The sequence below is a fragment of the Sander vitreus genome, chromosome 1 (assembly GCF_031162955.1).
Source record: "Sander vitreus isolate 19-12246 chromosome 1, sanVit1, whole genome shotgun sequence".
NCBI classification, from domain to species: domain Eukaryota; kingdom Metazoa; phylum Chordata; class Actinopteri; order Perciformes; family Percidae; genus Sander; species Sander vitreus.
The window spans coordinates 15570492-15596183 of record NC_135855.1 but is presented as its reverse complement, the minus strand read 5'-3'; the positions used below and the strand labels follow the sequence as shown (position 1 = coordinate 15596183).

At 40.1% G+C, this 25692-nt stretch overlaps 1 protein-coding gene across 1 annotated transcript; it reads left to right on the top strand.

Annotated features, from left to right (window-relative positions):
* The first annotated feature begins 1630 nt into the window (after window positions 1-1630).
* On the top strand, window positions 1631-25692 carry tmod2 (tropomodulin 2). Its single transcript, XM_078243134.1, has 10 exons — window positions 1631-1738; window positions 11813-12034; window positions 14949-15105; window positions 20450-20572; window positions 22258-22332; window positions 22418-22548; window positions 22638-22745; window positions 22838-22981; window positions 24531-24675; window positions 25381-25692. Exons 2-10 carry the CDS (start codon window positions 11909-11911, stop codon window positions 25410-25412), a joined length of 1041 nt encoding a protein of 346 aa, XP_078099260.1. The 5' UTR covers window positions 1631-1738; window positions 11813-11908; the 3' UTR covers window positions 25413-25692.

Sequence of the window (25692 nt, the reverse complement as noted above, 5' to 3'; positions counted from 1 at the left end):
CTCGGCGCTCACCGGAAAAGTGCTTCTAATAGCCTTCACTGATCTCCGTCTTCTTATATACTATACAGTCTATGGTCTCCGTCCAGAGCAACGGGATCTGTTGGTCCATTCTTATATACTGTCTATGGTTATGGTTGGTGTACTGAGCAATAACGGCCACAAGGTGGCGGTACACACCGCGGTAAACTCAGGGTCTGCGCTTGTCTCATAGACTGTAAAAACTAGGGTTGTCTCAACATAAAATAAATGGAAAAATGTCATGTTTGACAAATATGACATATATATATATATATATATATATATATATATAAAGAAAAAGCTCTATGCTTAATAATGCTTGTAATTAATTATATAAGCTATGTTTTGACACATGAATGATCTTTATGTGTATCATAGTGATGCTAGACTAATGGTTCACAATAGGAATATAGCAATGTAATTGTGATGCTATAGGGGATTGTATAAAAAAAACCCACAAATGATGAATGGGTATTCAAAGGCAAGGCAATTTTATTTATATAGCACATCTCAGCAACAGTGCAATTCAAAGTGCTTTACATAAAACATTAAAAGCAGTTAGAAGACAGACTTGCAATATGTATTGATGCATGGACAGAGACCTAATGTATGTTCACTCTGGTGTATAACTGGTTTAAAATGGCAGTGAATAAGTCTTCCTCTTGGTACCTTTCGCTGATTACTATCATTCACCTGATTTCTGCGCCCACATCTCTTCCCAAAAGGCATCTTGTTACAGTGCATATATTGTGTGAACCGAGAGGGTACTTGAAATTCTATCTTCGCTGTTGTGTAACACAGATTAAAAAGAGGATGAGCTCCCCACACACAATGTGTGTTTTGAGAGAAAGACGGAAAGAGAGAGAGAGAGAGATTTTAGTTTCACACGTGTATGTGTGTTTAGTCTGTCTTTCCAGGTCTCCTTGGTAGTTTAGTCTGCTGCTTCTTGGCAGCATCTGGAGAGTTGATTGACATCGTCTTTGATCTACAGACTTCACTCCAAAATTCGTTTACATGTAGCCTGAAACACTTCAACTTTCTCTGTATTAAACCTAAAATGTACTCAATGTAACAATGTTATTTTGTGATTCTACCTTATTTTTAATTACTATTTTGTATCTCAGATACTCTTATCTCTCATGTTTTAATTCCACCTCTGCCACATTTGTCTAGTTGTGGTGATATTAACTCAAAGTTCGCTTTTTCAGGGGCTTTTAAATGCTTTTTCTGGTCTTAAACAGCAGATGGAGTTTCACAGTTATCATGGAGATGTCATAATGAGTAATAGTAATGCAATCATCCCAATCTAAATAATTAGCCTACAGTGATACAATTGTTCTTGGTGGCAATACATTTTCAGTCTTGGTTCACAGGATACAGATACATCTTTTTCGTAGTCAGTAAAAATGTATTAGAGCTAAACTAGTTAACACTAGGCCGTTAATTTATTTTATGTTATTGTATCTTATTTTCCTTCCATATATCTCATCTGATTGGTTCTTCTAGATGAAAAGGGCGGGCTAATGTACACCATTGGTTCACGCCCGACAGACTCTCTGTCTATTGGTTCAGTCAGACATCACTTAGAGAATGCTCTGGCTCTCCCTACCTATGGTTACCGCCCTTGGGCTGAGTGAGAAATCAAGCACTGAAGACATCGCATTCAGTGGGAAGACGGGCGTTATTTGGACATTCCTTAGTTAGGTCCCATTAGACTCAGGTAAGGATATAGATAGCTCAGGTTATTAGAATTGGTATGTCAAATGTCGAACTTGCTAGCTGTGCTGTTTTACATACTGTCACTTGCATATGTGCTGGTTTAGCTACTAGGCTAGCAACTTGAGTCAACTGTTAACGTTAGCGTATTAGCTGCTAACGTTACATGTCATCGGGCTGTTTCGCATGGTGTTACTGTATCCGAGAAATGTAGCTAAGTTTCCAAAGTAAATGTCCCACAAATCGCTTGGTCTGGCTTTAACTATTTATTAGCTAATGTGTGGTATCTTTTGCTAGGCGATGATAATCACTATCAACGTGTTTACTGTCAGTGTGATAATCATAAACATATCAAGAGCGAGTTAGCTAACGCCGTTCCGTAACCCGCTGTCCACAAGAGATGGATGAAACTATTTCAGATAGGGCAGCTAACTTACGACCAAATTAACATAACGTACTTATTAGTAGTGCGATGTGTTATGCCATTTTATGGCCCTACTAATTTCATCTAATGATTGTGGTATCTGTTCGGTTCATAGTTCTTTCATTGTGTAACCTATGACTTGCTATTTGTATATAGGGGACATTTAATCTTAGCTGCCCATCCCTGTCAGCCTGACGAGGCATTTTACAGACAGGCCATCAATACTGTGATTGTCTGTTTCACACGAGTTTCAGTGTTTTCAAGGACGTACTCTTATGGTGGGATGACTCACACCAGTGTGCAGGGTAAGGGAAAGGCTGTGACTGTAGCTGCAGTTCTACTTGTTTGATAGGTGCAAGGCCATTGTGTCACTGAGTCTACTGAAACACTCCTTGTTCAAGAGCTAATGTGAGGGTTTATGTGTGTGTTCACAAAGTTAGTTCGACCAGCAGTAGAGCTTAATGGTGAATGAAGGGTGTGGTCCAAGTCTTAGGTAGGACGCCTGAAGCAAGGCGACCTTCCTGAAGGTGTGCAGCAGGTAACTGAGTGGAATGTTGTGGTGACCGCTGACATGGCATTCAGTGCAGTATTGCAGATAAACAGGCTCCTCAGATAGGATTTGTTTAACCTGCATACCTTTAACTGGAGAGTGAAACCTGGCTGTGAGTGTTTAGTTACACCCTTGGTGTAATACAGCCAGACCAAACAATAGCATTTGTCATTCGTTTTGACAAAGTAGTGAAAGTGGCAACCTTTCTTGAACCTGTATCATTACTACTACCTTGTAAGTCCTTGTTAAGCTGAAAGGCAAGGTACAACTTGCAATCTGTTTTCATTATTTAATGATGGAGTGTGTGGCTAAAACAGGGGATTATACAAATCATGTGTGTTTGTTTGAGATCACGCCCTTTCCAGGTCTGTACACAATTTGGAGGAACAGAACATGCTTGAGTGGATGAACAACATACATGTTGCTTTTTTAATTTATTTTCCAGACACATTGACTGATGACATAACAAGGACTGGGTCTAATTATATATAAAAAAAAAAAAAAAATCTGCACCATAACCATTAAGCACATTTTTTCACCCGACACCTATATCGTCTTATTGATTCTACTTCTTCATGTGAACATACCTTAGTGACTGCATACTCAGACCCTCTGTTGCTATCTTGGTCTCTTTCCATCTGTTTCCTATCATTTCTGACACTTTAAGGCACCTTTTTTGGAGGCGGAAGATAAAAGAATGAAGGAGAAGTGAGTAACAACAGGGTGGAGAGACAGAAAAGTAGAGAATAAAACTGTAGGAGAGTAGGTGGAAGGAAGTGCAGACTCTTGTCTCATGGGTAGCAGAGCTGGGTCATACTAACTATAGTCTTTGTGTGCGTTGATGGGGTGGTGCTCTATAATAATGTAATAACCAGTCAGTACTTCCTGTTCATCTCTAAGCTGCAAGTTGCTATTCCTCCTTCTGCCTCTGAGATCTAAAATAGTGCAGGCAACCTGGATATTGATTGCTAATGTTATACTTGACAGAGATAAACTTTTTAGCTGCTAAGGGTAATATAATATAAGCCAGAGATATCTGGGATGGCGTCTGGTATCATATCACATACTTAATGGCCCAAATAATCTTACAATTGGTCTGTCAACATCACTTTTTTTCAAAGATGCAGCCCCACCATTTGACCTCAAGCATGTTCAGATATTTCACTTAAAAACATGGTTAAGCTTTGTTCGAGGTGGTGATGACAGAGGTAGAAACGGATATTTTATATTTCACTTTCTCCTCTTCTATTAGAGATTCAAACGTGACGAGATTTCTCGTCTAGGTAAAAAGTGTCTCGCGATATCAGTACACAAGTGCAGAGCAGCAGCCTCGAAATTAGCATAGAAAATCCCCCGCCCGTTCTCCAAAGTTGACTCTGAGTTTACTTTTGTAGAGCGATAGCAGAAGAAAAAAGCTGCCTGTAAAACCCATGGATGTTTAGTGGTTTATTGCAAAAGCTAAAAAATCTGAATGCAGGTCAAGCTAAATAAGGGAGCTAGTTAGGTAGCTAACGTTCACGTAATATCTTATATGTCCCTAAGAGCCGATGTGGGTTGTTGAACGTCAAAAAAGTACGGGCTTATCTGCTAATGTTAGCTACCGACCGTTACCTTGAAACCATCCAGCAAATAGACGGGACCGTAGGGTGATTTAACGTCACCGCTCATTTTACACACAGTTTAACAACAAAACAAAACCCTGAGTGAACATTACTAGCTAACTACTAACAGTAACGTTAATACAGCGTGTCGGAGGAATACAGCGTCTCCTGCAGCGGGGAGTCAGAGGCAGAGGGACCGTCACCGATTGTTTCATCTGGGGTCTGATAAACAGTAAATTCATCAAATTCAGTGTCCACTATGCTATTTTCTAATAAACTGTAGCTGTCATATTTCACATGACCGCGTGAGTACAGATTTCATGTCGCGGCTTTCGTCGCCATTTGTCACTTTGCCTAAAATTTAGTGACAAGTAATACTCGCCCTGTTGTTTATTTGGTTGCAATGACTTCGCGAGTGATGACGTCCTGTCACTGTTCCAGTTGATCACCCTAAGGGGAGAGAGAGAGCGGTCGGATGACAGTTCGCTTGAGTTCAGTAGAGCAGATGGCTCTGCAGAGTCGTGTAATTACGGCGTTATGACTTTTCATAAACAGCTGAAGGAGCGGCGGTGCGCTGTGTACATAGCGCAAACCCTGTTGTGCGTCTGCCCTATTTCTGATACCATGGTGGGCCGCCGCGGTAATATCAACATAGAGGAAACACTGGGTTTACATGGTTTAATTTTCAAAAAACACCATATTTTTGTTGTACTGCACGTTGCTGCAGCTCCTCTTTTCACCCTGTGTGTCAAGCTCTCTGTTTTAGCTACAGAGTGAGGCATCGCACTTCTATTCCATCTTTGTTGGGAGTAGGGATGTAACGGTATGAAAATTTAACCTCGCGGTTATAGTGACCGAAATTATCACGGTTTTCTGTATTATCGCAGTATTTTTAAAAGTGTGTTCAATATGTTCAGAAAGCACTGATAGGCCTACACAAGCTGAAATAGTTTTAAAAAGTGTAACAGTGTTATTATATTACAAAAATATTAGGCAATAGGCTTGTAAAAACTATTGAAAACTGGCTACTGAAACACTGGCCCGCTGTAGGGGGTCCGGTAAGAACTTGAACCAGAGATGTCTGACTTTGAGATCCAGGAAGATTTATTTACAACTCTAACATGAAGTTAACTATGAAGTTGTATTTGACGTTACATGTGAAGTTGGATGTGGTTCTGAAATATAAGCAAATAATAATGCACATTAATAAGCATCTGACTTACTATGAACATTATTTACCAAAACTAAATGTTATAGCCACCAGCATATGACAAGAAACAATACTAAGAATTGCATTCATTTCTCTGTAATAATTAACATAAATGTAACATATTGCTCAGTAACACAAACTGAGAATAAGCCACATCTATTACAGCACACATATCCATAACGGAGCAAACCGTGTAATACACCTTTAATAGCTAAGCACGTGGCTCCACAGCGCTAGGCTGTTTATTGGCGATTGCACCTTGCTAGCAAATTGCCCTAACACAACCTGAATATCAACACGTGGCTGCACAAGTAATATTAAACAATCTGCACATCTATCAGCTATGCAATAAGAAACACAGCAACAGCAATATTATCAAGGCAATAAATCTCTCTCCAAATAAATGTCACGGTGTAACCAAGGTTATTATAGTTTTTAATTTTTCATTAGTTTTTATTTCGTTTTGACTTTTTGTTTTCAAATTCAGTTTAGTTTGAATTCGTTTTTAAAGTGGGTTTGCTAGTTTAGTTTAGTTTTTTATTTTTTTGAAAATGCTTAGTTTTAGTTTAGTTTTTATTAGTTTTAGTCTTTTTTTGTAATATGGGTTATTTGTCAGGGGCAAGATTCAAAAAGGTCAGAAAAAGTATTGTGTAATAATAACTTAACAAAAACATCATACAATTTTAGAAATATGTATTCACAATGTATTGAACAATAACACCAGTACATAAAATGGAGCCTACGTATGGTCATAATAAATATGTAAACAGTCTACACAAGACGGCGCATTAAGTGCAAAATGTGTAAGTGACGTGTTCCAGGAAAAAAAAAAAAAGACTAAACAGACTAAAGAAGACATACATCAACAGGTGTTTTCAACTTTGGTTCGAGTAAAGTGGCAAACTTTCAATACACATATAACCCACGCGTCGTCCCCCATTTGGTGTTCCTGCGTATGTACTAACCAGCAACTATCGGGTCGCCGGTGAAAGCCCTCCTATAGTGTTCTCTGTCCTGCTGTTGTCTCTGTCATGCTGCCTGACCCTGTATCCATACATCCATGCCCTGTACCGGGGTTAGCTTCTGTTTCGGGAAAGGGGGCTTTGCGTTCTCCTTTACCTTGTTAAGGTAAGCTAGGTTAGCCTCCTAGCTTGTGTGCGCTTTTTATTTTAGTTAGTTTTGCAAACGGACATTACAGTTTTAGTTTAGTTATCGTTTTTTTGTAATGCCTCGTTTTTATTTTTATTTCAGTTAATGACAATGTTTTTTCCCATCTAGTTTTCATTATTTCGTACGTTTTCGTTAACGATTATAACCTTGGTTGTAACACGGGCTGAACTTATCCACACAATATGAATAAACGTAGCTTTAACGTTTACACCGATAACGAGGCAGTAAAACCCATGACAGTTTAGCAAGCTACAGAATAGTTTTAACTTACGTTCTGGGCTCCACACATCACTTCAACAAGTCCGAAAACGGGAAAGGAATGATAAAGAAAAAAGTCTGTTTACAGCTTCTGTTCTGTCCCCTTCTCCTGTCTGAGCGCGAGTGATTGGCAGGAGATCAAAGCGATGAATCTCGTCACTGATTGGTCAATCATCTCAGGAAAGAGAGCACGTGTTACTATGGCCTTTTTTACAAGGCTGATAATTGTCCTTAGCGCTGTCATCTCCTCCTTCCGCCATGATTCCAACTTCAAGAAACGTATGTTGTAGGCTACGCAGTGCATCTGCGCGGCAACTTCAGGAGACTTGGATGAAGCTGGGAAGGATTAAACGCAGGGTTTATAATAATGATATTTTAAATGAAAACGGTAATTGTTATCATCAACATTTTTACCGTTACACCGGTAATCGTTACATCCCTAGTTGGGAGTCGCACATGCGCAGTACCTAAGTAAGGGCTACTACCCAGTCAGAAGCAGAGTATGAGGGCGTGCCATGCTAGCAGCTAGGCGAGCATTATAACGTGTTACAAAGTGACGCGCACTGCCATGAGTCCATGACGCTAATGTCTGATTACTCCACATTTTCATTGTGATATTTTGTGAATACATTTTGAATCTGCAACGTTCTCTGTCAGGTAAGTCAGTAGTAGGCTAAACAGTGGAGTTCCATATTAAGTGGTTTGGGGTCCTTCTGTAAGTCATTTTGGGGTGCAATTTGGTTTTGGAGAATTCTACAAGCAGCATTACCATCGGCCAAGCAATCGGCCCGTTCCAAACACACACATTTTCAACGTGCACTGGACTAGCATGGAATAAGTAACGGTGTAACTGTGAGTTATACATGAGAGAAGCCAGTCATTTGAGTTTGTGGCAAAACCATTCAGTGCTCGTTTTTCATTTTGTGACTTTCGATTGACTATTTTTCCAGTCTTATTTCTTCATTGAAGTTTTCTGTAAAATTGTGTTAAAATCTCGTCTCAATTTCGAACCCAATCTCGTGTCTCGTCTCGTGAGCTGGGTGTTTCGTCCCACCCCTTTCTTCTATTACTTTTTAAAAGAACTTGGTCAGTATTTTGCCCATGAAACAGAAAGAAACATATTTTTTTATCCCTATCCACAGTGTAACTTCAATCTGAATATGCCTCCGATACTGCCTAAAATGCTGCTATTGGTATTGGCAGTACACAAGTCTATACCACGTAATGTTCCCCCGAAATAAACTTCATAAAATGTATTTGTTCTTTTTCTTTTATGACTGACTGTCAAACTAGATAATGAAGACAGTTCTATGGCATTCATTCTCTGTATGCTTTTGTTCATGTTTTCAAAGGGTTTAACCTGAGACAGCAGTCGTATCACATCCATACAGAGTTAGTATTATACAGCTGTTTTACGTCCCGATTGACATCAGGGAGTAACCATTGATGTTAAATGAGTTGAAGGAAGGACGGTAGGCACTTATTATTATAATTATTATTATTATTATTATTATTAAAAAACCTTTTTAAATGCACCGGTATCGGATTTGTACCCGGTATCTACCGATACACAAGTTGAGGAATTGGTATCGGGAGTGAAAAAATGATATTGGAAGTGGAACATCTCTAATCACAGACATATCTGTATCTATCGTTTTCAGTGTATACGTTGTCCTATGTCCGATATGCGCCGATATGAAAACCTTTTTTACAGAACGTATAATGCAGAAAACGATGCTTGATGCTTGCATGATGTTTATTTCTAGAATTGGTTAAAAATGTAATACATTGTATGTCTATTATTGTAAAATATTCTTTAACAAAGTTATTTGTTAAGAAAAGCAGCCTACTGCATACCTTTGCATTGTCGTATCTGTGCAAAATCGCTACACAATCCACATAGAAAAGGCCTATTTTCATTCCAGCTAAAAAAAAACCCCACTATATTAGGGCTGGGCGATATGGAGAAAATCAAATATCACGATATTTTTGACCAAATACCTTGATATCGATACTGCAACGATATTGTGGTGTTGACTATTGGTGCTTTTACAAAATATTTACACAATGAGATTTTTGATAAATAATCAGTAATGTGGATATAATGACTAAGTGGGTAAAGGCAAATAATAGAACAGTTACAACAGTCTGGTAAGTTCAGAAAATGACATCACTTTACTGTAATGCAGCCTTTAAAACCAGGAAAACACTTATGCCGTATTACGATATTACGGTATGCAAAATTTAAGATGATCTCTAGTCTCATATCACAATATCGATATAATATCGATATATTGCCCAGCTCTAGCCGCCATATTGGTAATCACTGAATCTTTCCCCTCTAAAATCAGTATTGGTATTGGTCTCAAAAAGCCCATATCTGTCTGGCCCTAGTGATCATACATCTTATAGCCTTTGTTAATTCAGCCAGGCTTTATCACTTGAACTTTATCACTAAACATTTAGCCTGTCGGATGAACTGTTAGTGGAGAAGTGGTTATATTTGTGACTTTGTTCTTGTGCAATCCTCAATAATATGTTTATGTGCCCAAAAATAGCCTGAGTTGTACAGGTGTGTGTAAGGTGAGCCTAGAGTGCAGACATGTTTGCAGTATTATTGTTGGCTCCGAGCCATCTGTTGTTATCTTGAAGGATTAGCAGAGAGAAGGAGAAAGGATCAATAAGATTGGACTAATAGATCCTCTCAGTGTCTCCACTTCAGCCTGAGCCCACCCATTGCCATCATTATCCCTGTCTGCATGCTCCATATCTCTTCTGTCTAATACTTAGAAGTCCTGGACCTCACTGTAAACAGTGGCGGTTGTTTTAGATGTGTTGAATTATATGTCAGCAAAGTGAAAAGTAGGATAATATGGTAAATGGTGTTATTTTGAGCTGGTCTTGTCATAAGAGCATTATGTGTGTGTGTGTGTGTGTGTGTGTGTCTGTGTGCGACTTAACGCTTATCCCAGGCTGACGTCTTTGCTTTTTTCAGATCTTGGCCAGAAATGTCATCTCATCATTGCCTTCTGCACATTATTAGAATTAGTCTGGGTAATTTAACCAAAATTAGAACCAAGAAAGCGATAAATCAAACTTCATATGATGCAAGACCAATCTTTTCACATGTTCTCTCACTGGCTAGAAAATATTTGACTGGTGTGGAAGGAAATGAAAAGTTAGGCATAGATATGAGGGCTTTTTTGCAGAATACATCACAGTCTTAATTTTCACATAATGGCAGTAAAGCCTCCATGTGTTTTGCGTGTCCCTGGACATCTCGGTGTTGATTATGAAAGCTGAACAAAACTCCCCTTTCCAAAACATGCAAACAAAGGCTTGTAATGGCGTCATGAGAAACAAATCCTGGCTCTATTCCACGATCATAGCACAGAAGTCTGCTGTTGTGGACGCAACATTCGCACACAACGATTCATGGCATATTTAGAATCTGTCAGATATAATGCTCAAGTTAAAACTTTATTTGTATATTGTGTGTTGGTTCTCCAGTTTAGCACTGTGTTCATGGTTCAAAATTGAATGTTTATTTTGTTTCACCACTTTGCTTGTCTAGCACTAGCATTAGCTTAGCTTCATTGCAGCTTGAAAGGCTAATCTCCTTCCTCTCAGGTAGCTGTGATAATATGTGTAGCTGTGCACTAGTCATTACTGTACTGACTCTGCTTAACAAAATCGGATACAACTACTGTACAGGGGAACATTATGGTGAAATTATTATTGTAGATCATTATAGTCATACGCTGTCATTAATGTCATCATTGCTGACATTTGAGCCCAGCTACATCTGCTGGCTCTCAGGCTTGCAAATGCCCCTGCCTCTGTATGACTCTCCATAATAAATAATAAATGCGTGTAGTTGTAGTGGTCTAATGGAGGAGGTGAGACGAAGAATTAGACAAAGACAGAGCCTGGATTGTGGAGAACCGAACAGTACGAGAGACACAGACTGCGTCAGACTTGGACTCGGGCAGCTCCGGGGAAATGGCACTAAAAGTTTAAAGAATCCTTGACTAAACCAGAGTTGAAGCACAGGGTATTTTTGCTGCTGTAAACGGGTTTAGTGCTTTGCGTTGATGGTGCTGTATTTCCCAATTGACATGCATCGGTGAGACTGTTGCGATATTTCTGCAAGTAACTACTTGTTTTTTCGACAATGGCATGAGCAAGCCATTTGGGAAAGTAGAGTTTAAGTGTGTATACAGTTGTACAGTGTGTGTGAGTGATCACAACTAAGACCATCTGTGGGAAATCATGAGGTCATTCAGTGTTCGGACTGTGGCGTGGGAGAAGGAAGTGAAGGCTCTTCATTTTGTTTGACAGGGTGCACACTCACTCCCCAACTCATTCACTTATCTGAGCTTTATTTAATCCTAACTGTGGTGTTACGTTCTTATACATCTACAGTACTTAGAGTTTACTCCTATATTTCCTGCCACTGTGACAGTTTGCTTTAATTTCAGGCCCTTAGTCCCTAGAAGGAAAACATAAACATGCATTTCATATCCAGTAGAATAAGCTTATTTTGCGTCTTCTTTTAATTCATTAATGTTTTCCAAAGTAGCACAGATTTGGGTTTCTCAAAGAGTTGTTGGTGATCCTCATGGGAGTGGTCGGATGATTTGTTTGAGCCTGAGAAAGTGCTTCCTTTGTTCAGCTGTGTGCACGAGTCACTGTGTGTGTGTGTTGCATCGTTGTAAGGCCTCATTATCCAGCCCAGCTGTGATCGACTATTGTTTCACAGGGATGAGCTAAACATTGTTTATTTTAATTTCGACATTGTTTTAGTCAGACAAATTCAAAGTTTTGCCCCATCGTCCTGAATGTTTGTTTGTGTGTGTCTCCAGGTAGCCTCTCCCTGTTCTGGAGCAGTTAGCCTGAGAGGGAACATTGTGGCTGTGGTCTGCTGTTCAGTGTTGCTTAGCAAGCTATAGCCGGGCACCATGGCGCTGTCATTCAAGAAGGACCTGGAAAAGTACAAGGATCTCGACGAAGATGAAATCCTCAACAAACTGACGGCGGAGGAGCTCAAACAGCTGGAGACGGCCCTCGAGGAGATAGACCCTGAGGTCAGGACTCTGTGAGGATTGGAGGAGCTCCACGGCTCTTTAGTGGGAGGAAGTTCTGTGGAAAAGGGATTTATTGGAAAATGGCCCAAAAAAATCAAAATAAATTAGGCATTTTTTTGCACTCAAAAAAATTCTTTGCAGCCATAATTCAATTTCTCAAATAAGGGACACAACTACAATCTTAAACATGCCCCAGTTTTCACACAAAATACATCTAGTTTTACCTGGTACCAAAAAGTATACAGTATGCCTTTTGTCAGTGTTGTAGTATCTAGTTATATTATAGTATATAGTATTGTCTAGTGAATTAAAGTAGAAAGTGGACAAGGTTGAAGTAGGGCTGTGCATTAATGTGATTATGATTTCGGCTCCCAATGATCACAAGACAAGAATAATAGAGAAAAACTATTATTTAGCTTATTATGTTTTGCAAGTAAACTGTAAAAATAAAGTTTAAATAGGAAAAGTATTAAGGCAAATTTCACAGTTGTACTTTTTTTTTTTACTGTTGATTTATTGTTTTTTTTTTAAGTTCAATAATTGCAACATCTTTCCAGAAGTCAACGAGTAATCGTGTTAAATTATCGTGATTTCAATATTGACCGAAATAATCGTGATTATATTTTTTTTCCATAATCGAGCAGCCCTAGGTTGAAGCAGATTAGGAAAATGGAATCCACCAAAATATATATTATACCACATCATAACAGTTTAACTTCCTGGGATGCACTGAACATAATCCAATGGTGGATTTTTACTTTGCACTCTCCAACAACATCTCCCAGCCTCCATGGTTGGAAAAATCTTTTAAAGGGGTAGTCTCAGCTGCAGCAGCTCTGTCAGCAGACTGCCAAGTGTTTATTTGTGAGACAGTAAAATTAAATCCCCCCCCAAGCGCCTGGGCATCTTATTTAAATTCCATCTAAACCCGGCAAGATAAATCACCCCACATGGTGACCCCACAAGGCCCACAGGAAACAGTCAAACAGTGGAAAAATAATCATTTCTGGATCCCATGTCTTTAAATAGGCAAAGTAGAATTTGGTGTGTTCCCAAAAAGATGCACTGCATTTAGTTTGAATAAACCCAGGCTGGCTGGGCAGACTTTTCTAAATTTTCACACATCCTTGTTCACCTCCCCCATGTTTTGACTCGCCTCCAACAAACGGTCCAGAGATGGTTGCATTTTTAGCCATGAGGTTTTGGTTTACATGCATCAAATTCAACAAGTTCATAGTATTTTTACTTCCTGTTTTGAGGAACTCGTAATTAATGTCTATTTCCCATGTGACTCTCAAACTCTTACCACACAGACCTAAAGATGCAACAAGGAGTATACTGGCATTTGCTTGCAGCGCTATATCTGACAGAAGTTTGAGACAGTCCAGACCTGTCTGCCTTGTACCAGGGTTATCATAGTAAATTCAAAAATAAAACCAAAATAAGCAGGTACAAATATTTTTAGTAAACTGAAACTAAAAAAGTAAAACCATTAAGAAAAAGTCAAACTAAACTGAAACCATATTGCCAGATTAAAATACTGATAAAATTTAAATAAACATTTAGTTTTCTATGTATAATATATCACTACTGAAATGAAGGAGACACAACTCTCGTGACATTGAACCACAGAAATTGACATAAGATGGCGCTGTGCTGTAATTGCTCATGCACAACAGGACACTTAAGTAGCGCAAAAGATTAAAAATTAAACATCATTGCTGTTCTCCAACCATGTATTTTGTATGTATGTGTAGCTACATACTTCTAAGACATTATGCCTGGCCCTAACAAAAATACTGTAAAACTAAATCTATAAAATGAAAAACTGAAACTAAACTAGAAATAGCAAACACACTCTGAAAACTAAGTTACTAAACTACTACTACAACTAAAATGAAATTCAAAAGTCAAAGCTAAAGTAAAATAAAAAGTAATTGAAGACTTCAAAACTATATATATATATATATATATTAGTGCTGTCAGTTAAACGCGTTATTAACGGCGTTAACGCAAACCCATTTTAACGGCGTCAATTGTTTTATTGCGAGATTAATGTTAAAAGCCTAGCAAACTTTGTAGTTTTTTTTCACATGCTGTTGCAACAACTAGTAACGTTAGGAAAAACTACAACACCACACCGGATCTAGCTAGACCGGAAACAAAACAACTTGGCCGGCTTGCAAGCCGGCCAAAGAGTAGTAGGCTAACGCTACGTTTTGAGTGGATGGCGAGCGCGAGACGCCGAAATGGATGCCAATAAGATTCTGAAAGGAAAGTTTACTTTTAAAAAGTTGCCAAATGGTTCCATTGACAAGACCAAAATGATCTGTGTGTTTTGTCGTTGTGAACTGAGCTCTCATCGCAGCACGTCCAGTCTGAAATACCACTTGATACCAAGCACACAGCTGATGCAAATTCTCCGCCCCCTCGTCAAAGCCAGGGGACAACGGATGACTTCAGACCATAGACTATATATATATTATATATATATATATATATATATATATATATATACAAACTTAAAAAAACATTTGCACAAAGCAAGCTGATCCACTTTTTCATGTTGATAAGAGCATTAAAATGAGAAAAAATAATCGGCCAAAAAGAAATCAAGGATTTAGAATAGATAAAAATGTACGATTAATTGCGAGTTAACTATGACATTAATGCGATTAATCGCGATTAAATATTTTAAATGTTTGACAGCACTAATACATACACACACACACACACACACACACTGAAATGTTCAACTAAGATATTTTTTCATCATATAGAAGGCATACAGAAACATTTGCAGCTTAAAAACAACATACATTTAGCATTGACCTTTTACCCAAGTCTAGAGTGAGTGTATTAAAGTCTTCATCAGTTGACAGGTCTAATGTCTCTCCTCGTCTCTTCTCCTCAGAATGCTCTTCTCCCAGCGGGCTTACGTCAGAAGGACCATACAACTAAGACAGCAACAGGATCATTCAATAGGGAAGGCCTTCTCAAATACCTGGAGAAGGAAGCCATGGAGTACAAGGACAGAGAGGATGTAGTGCCCTTCACTGGGGAAAGAAAAGGTGTGTGTTTGTCTACAGAGAGTCTTTCCAACATGAATATTTACTATTTTAAAACCTTCTAATGACTAAAAATCTAAACGGAGAAAGTCGAAGAAGAACAGTCCTTGGTTGAATGATAACACTTGTGTGGATCAGAATCTGTATGTTTGTTTGCTTTTTTTAATTGTTATAATTTAAATCAACCATAATTCTTATAGTTAAGATACCGATGAACAATATTACAAACAAAAAAATATTCCAATTGACAAAGAAATATTAAGTTTTGCCATTAAAATGATGACCACGAAACAAATTCCAGTAGGGATGTTATACAGTGTTGTATATTGTACCTTGCCTAACTCTCATTAAGAACATCATTATTGTGTTGCTATCACATGTTAGTAATGTGTTTCTCAGGGGATGCAAACCCCTGTGGCTGTGTGTGTCTGTATCAGCAGTACAGACACACAGCAGTAATTACTGTTCTGCTGTCTTAGCAGGTATTATTAATGCGTGTCTGCTCTTATGCAACATACAGTCGTGCGGGGGAGGTGTGTTTGTACCAGGGGATAGGAGGTAGGCAGTCCCAAAGGGGAGGCAGGCTTATGATTACATGTTTTGAATCCATCTGTTTATTTATGTTAGTATAGTTGTACTAGAAACTAAACTAACAAAAAAAGGTAAGTAAGAGGTCGAAGGGTGTGGCGATGACATCATCGATACGGACGTATTCGTATTCTCCGTCCAAACGAAGCCAAAAAGGGAGCCGTTTTCGAATTTTTTTCACCCTGGGACCAGGTTTCAATAAAGTGCGTTTTCAGGCAGTGCGTTTACTGGATTCGTGTGGACGACGGGCCCAAACGATGCTAAACATGTGCGTTTGCACCAAAAAGCGTCTCCGTGTGGATGGCCCCGGAGTGTGCTCAGGCTGAGGTTTTTCCTTAGACAAAACTATGCAAATCTGGGCCTAAAAGCTTATTTGAATGGGACAGATTTCTTTGTTTGGTTTTGCACATTGATTACAACTAGTCCAGAGCCCCTGTTTGGAACGGGCTGATTGCTTGGCCTGTGGTATTGCCCAAAGCACTTAATATGGGACTCCACTGTATAGCCTGCTACTGACTTACGGTGTACTTCTAATTCAGAGGAAAACATTGTGCTACTACATTTACCTGACAGAGACAGAGAGTTGCAGATTCAGAGTTTAAAAATGCCTTTTTATTGAGTTTCCTCTTAGCGAAATGATCTGAGTGAATTTAAGATGGGCTTGTATTGTGAAGGGTAGACACAGAGGAGCCAGCGTTATGGCAGCGCTTTTTTTTTTTTCTCAACATTTTTTCCTCAACCTTTTTATTGTTAGGTTGTTTAGTTTAATTCACAGTTTATTAATATCCAATATCCAATGCTGCCCAAACTGCTCCAAATTCCAAACCCCAAGTTCATTGGGTACCCAGGAAACCAAGTGTGAAGTAGAGTAGATAAACTGTTGTCGAGATATTTGAAAGACACACACACACACACACACACACACACACACACACACACACACACACATTCCCTGATTTATTAGAGAGATGTCAGTGACAAATACCTTGGGGCTTACTAGTTAAGATGCATACTGTGACTTCAGCTGTGGACCTTTGTCTCATGTTGTAACTAAACAATAATGTCCCAGTGCCATAAAAATGATTGTATATATTAAATATTTCATATCAGTTGTATGTGATGCTCACACGTTTACTGTATATAATCAGGCCTTGGTATTGGCATTAAAGGAGTGAAAATAAGCTTTAAATGTGGGATGCATCATCATGGCAACAGTCTGTGATATGAAGTTGTCTACCTAAAGGGGAACACAATTGTCAGAGGACCCCTGAGTTTTGTCACAACACAGTACTGTAGATGTTTGGGGCAGGAATTACAATACAGAAAGGCGAAATGAACACCCACTGCTGATCCAGATGGGATTAATGTTGTTGTAACTGAAATAACCTGATTTTCTCTAGGGAAACCAGTTCTGTTCAAACAGGTTTTAAGACATACATAATCTACGTCACTTTCTAAAAGAGAGAGAAAGGAGATGCTTTATGTGACAACATGACAGAAAAGAAGGGAGTAGAGTAGAAACATTTCTGGGTGGAAATCTCGTCTAGAGGAATTCATTTTGTTGGGACCTCCAGAGATCTAAACACTACTCCCTCACTAGAGAGGAAACAGAGCTGACAGCTTCCCCCTGACCCAACCCTAGCCTGTTAGAAATTATACTCCAGCTGTGTGTGTGTGTGTGTGTGTGTGTGTGTGTGTGTGCGTGCCATGCGCCATGCATGAGTGTGTGCACGCCCTATGACAACATGGAAAACTCAAATCACTGTGGTGGTTCTGTGGAATGTAGCTGATTCTCGTCCCCTTGTTAAACTCACCCCCTGGTGGGTGGGTGTGTGTGTGTGTGTGTCCCCTTTCAATAACTCAGAGGAAAACAGCCTACTTAAATGCCATAGCAACCACTACAGCCTTCAAACCATTATTATATTGGATCAGTTCTTCTTAATATATTCTATAATCCATTGTCCATTCCTTCTGTCATCCTTGATTTCCTTCGGAGTTTGGGAACATTATTGACATTATAACAAACATTATAACGTTCTGGCTAAATGTTTTTTGTATTTTTCAGTGGGGTTCAGTTGAGGTTTAAAATGTGTTGCCGCAATGGAATATTTATTACTTGTTACACTAATTGGAGCGTTCAAGGCATGCTTCTGTTCAAGTCTGATAAACATCATGTTTGTAGAGGTTACAATGGAGGGTGTGGCTGTTGGACCAGTGACAACACACAAACACACAGCAGCTCTGTACCAAACGCCGCAAGTGTTCAATTGTTATAAATTTCACAGTTGAAGCATTTGCCATTAAGCAGCCATGTGTAACAGGGAACTGGTACTGCAAAGGCAATAAATCAGGTGCTGCATCTTTGCTGTGCAAGATGTAATAATAGTTCAGTTTACTCATTTTGACCTTATTTCTATGTGGTCAACCACAAACCCACAGGTCACAGTTTAGCTAAACGTATTTGGAAGAGGAAACGAAAGCCAACCCTTTTTTGTAAACACCAGTGACAGTTTACAGACCAATTTCTAGGTTCAACTGGCCCTTCTGACTTGCTGTAGTTGTACTGTACGTGAACCATTTTTCTGTGCAATGAGGAATAATTTCCGTCGTTTTGGGTGCACTCAGTTTCTGTTTTATTTTCAAATATTGTGGTTCAGGTAATTTCGCTAACCTGTTTGTCTTATTTTCTGGACGCTGATCTGTCCTGCCTCATCTGACTTTTTTTTTTATAGCAATCCCTGTGTTCCCAGACCTCAGCAGTTACTTGTGTAAAATGTTATTATAACCTATATAATTGATTTCCAAAACTACAAAAGTATGACACAAATTTAGATAAAACAGGAATTATCCTTTTTAAAGGGCCAGTGTGTAGAATTTAGGGTGCTCTTTTGGCATAAATGGAATACATTTTTCGTAATTATGTTTTCATTACTGTATAATCAATTACTGTAGAATCATTGTGTTTTCATTAGCTTAGAATGAGCCATCTATATCTACATAGAGAGAGCGGGCCTACATGTTGCCCTGCTTTGAAGCCCAGAACGGACAAGCCAAACACTGGCTCTAGAGAGGGCCTTTCTTGTTTTTACGGTACCTGAAGGCCACCCTACTGTATATTCTGCTTCAAGCTTGAAAATGGAGGGGTGGTCGGAGGGGTATTCAGTTGATTGCAATCCTCAACCTCACAGCTAGATGCCACAAAATCCTACACACTGCACCTTTACATGTTACAGTGTAAGCTGTTATCTTCTGTTTAAAAAAAACAAACAGCAAACAACTGTACAGTACCGCTATCAGCATGCACAGCACCAGGGTCATGTATTGTGTGTCTAATTTGGAATAAAAAAAAATAACACATGGAATTAAAATAAGGCATTGGTGCATGAATGACAATGTTTTCCTTTGACTGGAAAGAATCACAATACCCAGACACTGTGTTATTGACGTCATGCCTATTTCCCCATTTATACAATGTTGTACCATGATGTGTTTTCCTCATTTAGTCCATGATATCTTCTCCTGTGGGATCATACAGATGACAAGACTTTAGGGCTGTCGACCTCTTGGCTCGGTCTTCTTTTTTGCTCAATGGCTAAATGTCGCTCCAAAGGGACTGGCACAGGATGCTGCCTAATGACTGTATTTTACTGTTTACTGGCTTTCAGGAAGTGCCAGAGCCCCCACTTGGGACCAGTTTGAACAATTTGACTGGCTTGACTGACTTAGGAGGGAAAGAGGGAGGGCCTGTTCTTGGGGTGTTTTTGTTTAAGAAGACAGGCATATAGAAGCGACTGGCACCCACTGGATGCTCTCTCCACCCAGTGCAAGTGTTTGTTGCCCCAGCAGTGCAGTTTAGATTAGACTCCAGTCTAGTCATTGTTCCATGACTTCCTTTGCTCTTTCCATTTCTTTCCTCAGATAGGTTACTATGGCAATACCATAGTTGTCAGACAATCATGGCTTGACTGAGTTCAGCTAGTCTGAACCACTGATGCTTGGGGAATGTTGTGTAAAACAGCAGGAGGCCCAGACTTATTTAAACAGCCCATTTCTGTTGTTCAGACTTCACTTCCTTGTCAGAAACCATTATTATTATTTTTTTCAGTCAATCACAGCAGATGCAATTAGATTTTGCAAAACTTACTAACAAAAACAAATGCAGAAGATGCCAAAGTGAAAATATGTATGAAGATCTGTGCTGATTCTCTGCATGATTGCAAAGAAGCATAAAACATTTAATGGATTAAAGTAAACAAGCCAAGAAACTCAGTGTAGATATAACTAGAAATGTGAGAAGCCTAAGAGCAAAGGAGAGCGATGACCATTTCAAGGCCCTGCTTTGCTGTGAAGTGTGCCGTCTGATGTCAAAGAAAAAAAGCAAGACTCGAGATAGAATCCCTGATTAGTGTTTGTGTTAATTCCAAATCTATCGGTGTTTATTATTTGCTTAATATGGAAATGTGTCTTGGCAGTCATGCAGTCTTAGACTGTGGCACAAGGCAAGAGGATAGGAATGGCTGTAGGAGAATAACGAGGCACATTAAATGACAGGTAACGGTTGGAAAAAATTTTTTTTTATAGATATTGGAGGTTGTGTAACATCTCGTAAAACCGTCACCTGGCCTGCATGTACCCGTTTCTTCCGTCTGTGTTGACATTTAAGTAATTTATTGCCTGCCCATTTTTATGAGGGCAAAATCATCTTCTTTGAGTTTAGAAGGTCTTCTTTCCTCACTGTCCTTTTCTTCTTTCTCCATAGGTAAAGCATTTGTTCCTAAGCAGAAACCAATGGAAACCCGCCAGGAGGAAGTCACAACCCTCGATCCAGAATTAGAGGAAGCCCTGTCAAGCGCCACAGATACAGAACTGTGTGATCTAGCAGGTAAGAATGAATAAATACCTTTTGAGAAAGCTAATAAAGTCATTGTAAAAAGGTTTTGAAAACATAACTCCGTATGAGGCTTTCTTTAAAAAAAAAAAAAAGAAGCTTTTGTAGTTGTGAGAAACTTTCAGTCTGCCAGAGCCCAGTGTACTGAGACAGTAAAACACAAGCTCCTTAAGCTGCTTACACACCAACCAGACGGCCAACCCTCGGCAGAAAAGGCAGTCGGACTGATCAGTCTCCCCTAGTTTGTCAAAAAAGTGCCTCAGAACACACCGAAGAGACGAGACGTTAAACGTCTCCATAACAGCAGGCAGCTCTAATCGCCCCAAAAATGAAAACCGGCAGCTGATTGGACGAACTCGTCACGTGGGTCTTGTTTCTCCGGAAATTCATGTCATGGCGGCTTGTTCAGAATACAATCTCATATTTTACTAAAGTAGTTCACCGAAACGTGTTTCTGAAAACGTTTTAAGCGAGAAATAGGCCATGCAGCTGCTGAATCTGTCTTCATTTCAGATCGACAAAGGTCAGTTTAAAAGATTTTCGTCAGCTTTTGAGAGACTCTAGTCACGCTCATTCCGCTCCCCGTTTCCGGGTTAGCACTCTACCAATCAGATGGGTCATTTGAGTCCGACTGCCGGCAGTGCCCGCCCCGCCGATTTAAACATGTCAAATCGGCCAAAATGAAGGACGACGGCCCCTCGGACAGACGACGGCACGGAGCACACCGAACAGACTCGAGTCACTGACCTCGCCAGACTGTCCAACGGCCGATCATCGGCTCTGTGTGTCAGCGCCTTTACACTGTGGCCGTTTTCACAAAAAAATTATTCAAATATAAAAAAATATCTTGTTGAGCATTATAACTTAAAAAAACCACAGGTTCCAGTTAAAGGAGAATTCCAGTCGATTTCAACACGTAGCTCTGTTGTTTGTGGTCCGGGAGTGCTGTCGTTGGCAAGAAAAACGAAAAATAATCGGTGTTGCCTACACCGAGTTATCTGGTGTTTTTTGCTGATCTGAACCAGAGAATATTTGGTGTAAAACAGACCGGTGATGCTGTTCTGCCCTCATTGTTCTCCATGAAGTTGGACATAGTCGGACCAAATTTGCAATTAACCATACATTTTCGTAAAACGGCCCATATTTGAGCTCTACATAGTTGGTTTCTCGCATAAAAAAAAGTCTCAGAAGTGAATTTAGTGATGAAATAGCAGACGAACAATGTAAAAAGTTGTTGTCCACGACAGCAATCCATGGTCGTTGTGATTGTTGCGGCGCTTTGCATTGTGGGATACAGTAGGCGAGAAAGACTGGTCCGAGGCATACTGGAGATTTTCTCCGGATCAGTACGACATCCGGGTATTTTTGGCATACTGCAGATTTTGCTTTTGTTTGCATACTGCATACTGCATACTACATGCTACATTTTGGCCAAATCAGCACGCACTGCTAGTATAGTACGCGGTTTCGAAAACGGCCTGCGACTATCCTTCCCAGGGCTCTGTCCTGTGTGTGTTGATGGGGGAATAAAAGGGCCTACTGAGCAAAATAACACTACTTCTCTTCTATGGCCTCTAGATTTGGTTACCCTTCATTCACTTACTGGTGCATTTTTTAATCCTGGAGAATAAGATTCCTTACTAAAGCTGCTGAGTCTATGGTTTGCTTTTGTTTTGCAGCGATCCTGGGTGTTCACACGCTGGTCACCAGTAGTCAGACATATGATGGGACTGCATCTAAAGAGGGTTACAACAGTAAGTGCAATCATGGAATTTAACTGTTAATTCAAAGGTCCCAAAAGGACCAATAGCTTGACCTCTGCCTGCGTGTCTTTTCTAGATGTGATCAAAGGGGAGAAGATGAACCCAGTGTTTGATGAGCCTCCCAATCCCACTAATGTAGAAGACACTCTGCAGAGGATAAAAAGCAATGATAGCTCCTTAACAGAGGTCAACCTTAACAACATTAAGGTACACAGAAACACAAGCTTTCAGAGTGTCAGAGTGTGTATATGCTACTAGACTAGAGTGACAGCAGTGTGTTTTTGTTGGTTTTCTAGAACATTCCAATTCCCACACTGAAGGACTTCGCCAAAGCCATGGAGAAGAACACAACCGTCAAGAAGTTCAGCCTGGCTGCAACGCGGAGTAACGACCCCATTGCTGTGGTGAGAGCGAGTGGCTTGTGCGCTTTTAATGGCTTTGTTGACACCTGGCGTGACCATATTTACGTCTTTGCTCTATTTCCTCCTTCTCCCAGGCGTTCAGTGACATGCTGCGAGAGAACAAGACGTTGCGAGCTTTGAACTTGGAGTCCAACTTTATCACCGGGGCAGGGGTGCAGGCTTTGGTTGATGCGTTACGAGACAACGACACACTCACAGAAATCAAGATAGACAACCAGGTACCGGATCCATTGTGACACACACAGACATACTGTACATACATGCATCAGCACACCAGCATCTGAAATTATCAGTTTTTTTTGTATTTCTCCTTTTGTATTGCTGTCATCATTCAGGGTCACTGTAGGTGATTACAGGGAACGTATGACAGAGGAAGTTTATGCACTCTTTTTAAATGAAGTGGTTTCACAAAGCCTTAAGTAGTGGGTAAATGTCTGTGTTATGCAGTGTGCATATGACGAAAATGCCAACCAACACAAACCACCTGAATTAAACGGTTGAGAGTTTCCAGTAGTGGAAAAGAAGTTGAACCATATCCTAACCAAGTCTTAAAGTGCCCATATTACGAAAAAAAACACTTTTTCTGGGATTTGGGGTGTTATTTTGTGTCTCTGGTGCTTCCATACGCATACAAACTTTGGAAAAAAAAAAACCCATCCATGCTGTTTTGAGTGAGATACGGTTTCTGAATGTGTCCTGCCTTCAGTCTCCGGGCGAGCTGTTCAAAATCTGCACGGCTTTCTACGTCACTTGCCGAAACGAGCTGGCTAACCGCAACCGTTAGCATGCTACCTCGTTCTCAATGGCAAAGCACTGCTACAACACACACAAGTTCACCATAATCTACAAAAGAACTACTTACATGTGCGCCCTTGTTTAGAATAAGTCTCCCGGCTAATCCTGCCTTGTAGCTGACCAAAGTTGGAGAAACAGCCTTTCTTTTACTGTCTTTGGAAACAGCTAGCTAACATGATCCTTACCTAGCTACTGCGCATGTGCGACTACAAACAAAGATGGTACAGAATTAGAGATGTCTCACTCTGTATCTGAAACAGAGACCTGAACACAGAGTGAAAAGAGGATCTGCAACAGTGAGAGAGAGCTGTGCAGTACAACAAAAATATGGTGTTTTTTGAAAATTAAACCATGTAAACCTATTCTGGTACAACCTTAAAATACAATTATGAACCTGAAAATGAGCATAATATGGGAGCTTTAAGCTGCAGACACACAGACCAGACGGCCGACCCTCGGCAGAAAAGGCAGTTGGACTGATCAGTACCCGAGTTGGTCAAAAAAGTTTCCTCGGAACACACCAAAGCGACGAGACGTAATACGTCTCCATAACAGCAGGCAGCGCCAATCTGTATTGTCGCCCAAAAATGAAAACCGGCAGCTGATTGGACGAACGCGTCACATGGGTCTGGTTTCTCTGGAAATTCAAAGACAGACTGTCATGGCGGCTTGTTCAGAATACGATCTCATATTGTACTAAAATAGATGGGTCTTTTGAATCCGACTGCCAGCAGTGCCCGCCCCGCCGATTATACGTGTGAAATCGGCCAAAATGAAGGACGACGGCCCCTCGGACGGACGACGGCACAGAACACACCGAACAGACTCGAGTTACTGACCTCGCCAGACTGTCCAACGGTCGATTATCGGCTTGGTGTGTCAGCGCCTTTAGTCTCATAGTCTTTAAACCAAAGTGAAATTCAGGCTCTTCATGTTCAGGTCTTGACCTCTCTATATTTGTGTGTGTTTCAGAGGCAGCAGCTGGGTACTACTGTAGAGATGGAGATAGCTAAGATGTTGGAAGAGAACAACAACATAGTGAAGTTTGGCTACCACTTCACCCAGCAAGGACCTCGCTCCAGAGCTGCTGCAGCTATCACCAAGAACAATGATTTGGGTATGACACACGCACACAAGAATTGTTGAGATTTGTTTCAACTTGCTAAAGCGGGTTGCATGGTTGCCCATTACGTTATCCTCCACCTCTCTCTGTGGGAGAATGCGTCGTAACAATTCCAACATCTCTGCAGTTCGTCTGCATCTGTATCTACAATGTTTTTTTTTCCCCTGTAAGACGTCAGTCCACAGTGATGACCTCTGCTCTCTTTTAGCTCCTCATCCTGTCAGAGTCGCGGTAGCACAGGTCTGATGCATGGGTGTGACTCCGAAGTGTGTCGGTGCATCACAGTGTGTGAATGAATTAACAGTATGGAGATTGACACGGTGTGATCACACAGCTTTGAGAGTGATGACATCTCACTTCCTGTTTTCTGCACACACTGACACATGCTGTTGAAATGGGTCTAAACTTTGACCGCTTAGCTCATGATAGATAGATAGATAGATAGATAGATACAGATATAGATAGATAGATACAGATAGATAGATACACATAGATACAGATAGATACACATAGATATAGATAGATAGATAGATATATAGATAGATACAGATAGATATTTAGTTAGTTAGATAAATAACTAACAGGCCTGTGTAGGTTGTGTAGCATGTTTGCAGTTAATTCTTATATTCTTCCCTCTGTCAAGTGATTGATTTTGGGGAATAATTCATGCTTTTTGCTCTTTTTCATTTTACTCTCTAGTTCGCAAGAAGCGAGTGGAAGGGGACCTGTAGGGACGAAGCCCAACCTGCCTCCCAGCCAATCCTGTTGTTTCATCTCACCGTGTGGAATAATTTCAGCCATTGCCCTGGTCTCATCTCACTGTGTGGAAACTTTAGTCTTGTGCCAAACTGCGGGGCAAGGCGCGCTCAACCAGAACATACATCTGAGAAGAAGGGAAATAACTGGAATTGCCCTCTCCCATTTACATGTTCATACTTGTGTTTATTATTATGTTGTTATTGAAGGTGTAAATCTGATTTGTTTTTAGTCATTTCATTTCAGCTGCTCCCT

Bases quoted from the DNA above. Each gene is read 5' to 3' on its own strand.
- tmod2 (XM_078243134.1), top strand. From the start codon at position 11,909: ATGGCGCTGTCATTCAAGAAGGACCTGGAAAAGTACAAGGATCTCGAC. The intron at 22,333-22,417 runs GTAAGTGCAATC...TGTCTTTTCTAG, and splicing joins ATCTAAAGAGGGTTACAACA to ATGTGATCAAAGGGGAGAAG. The intron at 22,982-24,530 runs GTACCGGATCCA...TGTGTGTTTCAG, and splicing joins AAATCAAGATAGACAACCAG to AGGCAGCAGCTGGGTACTAC.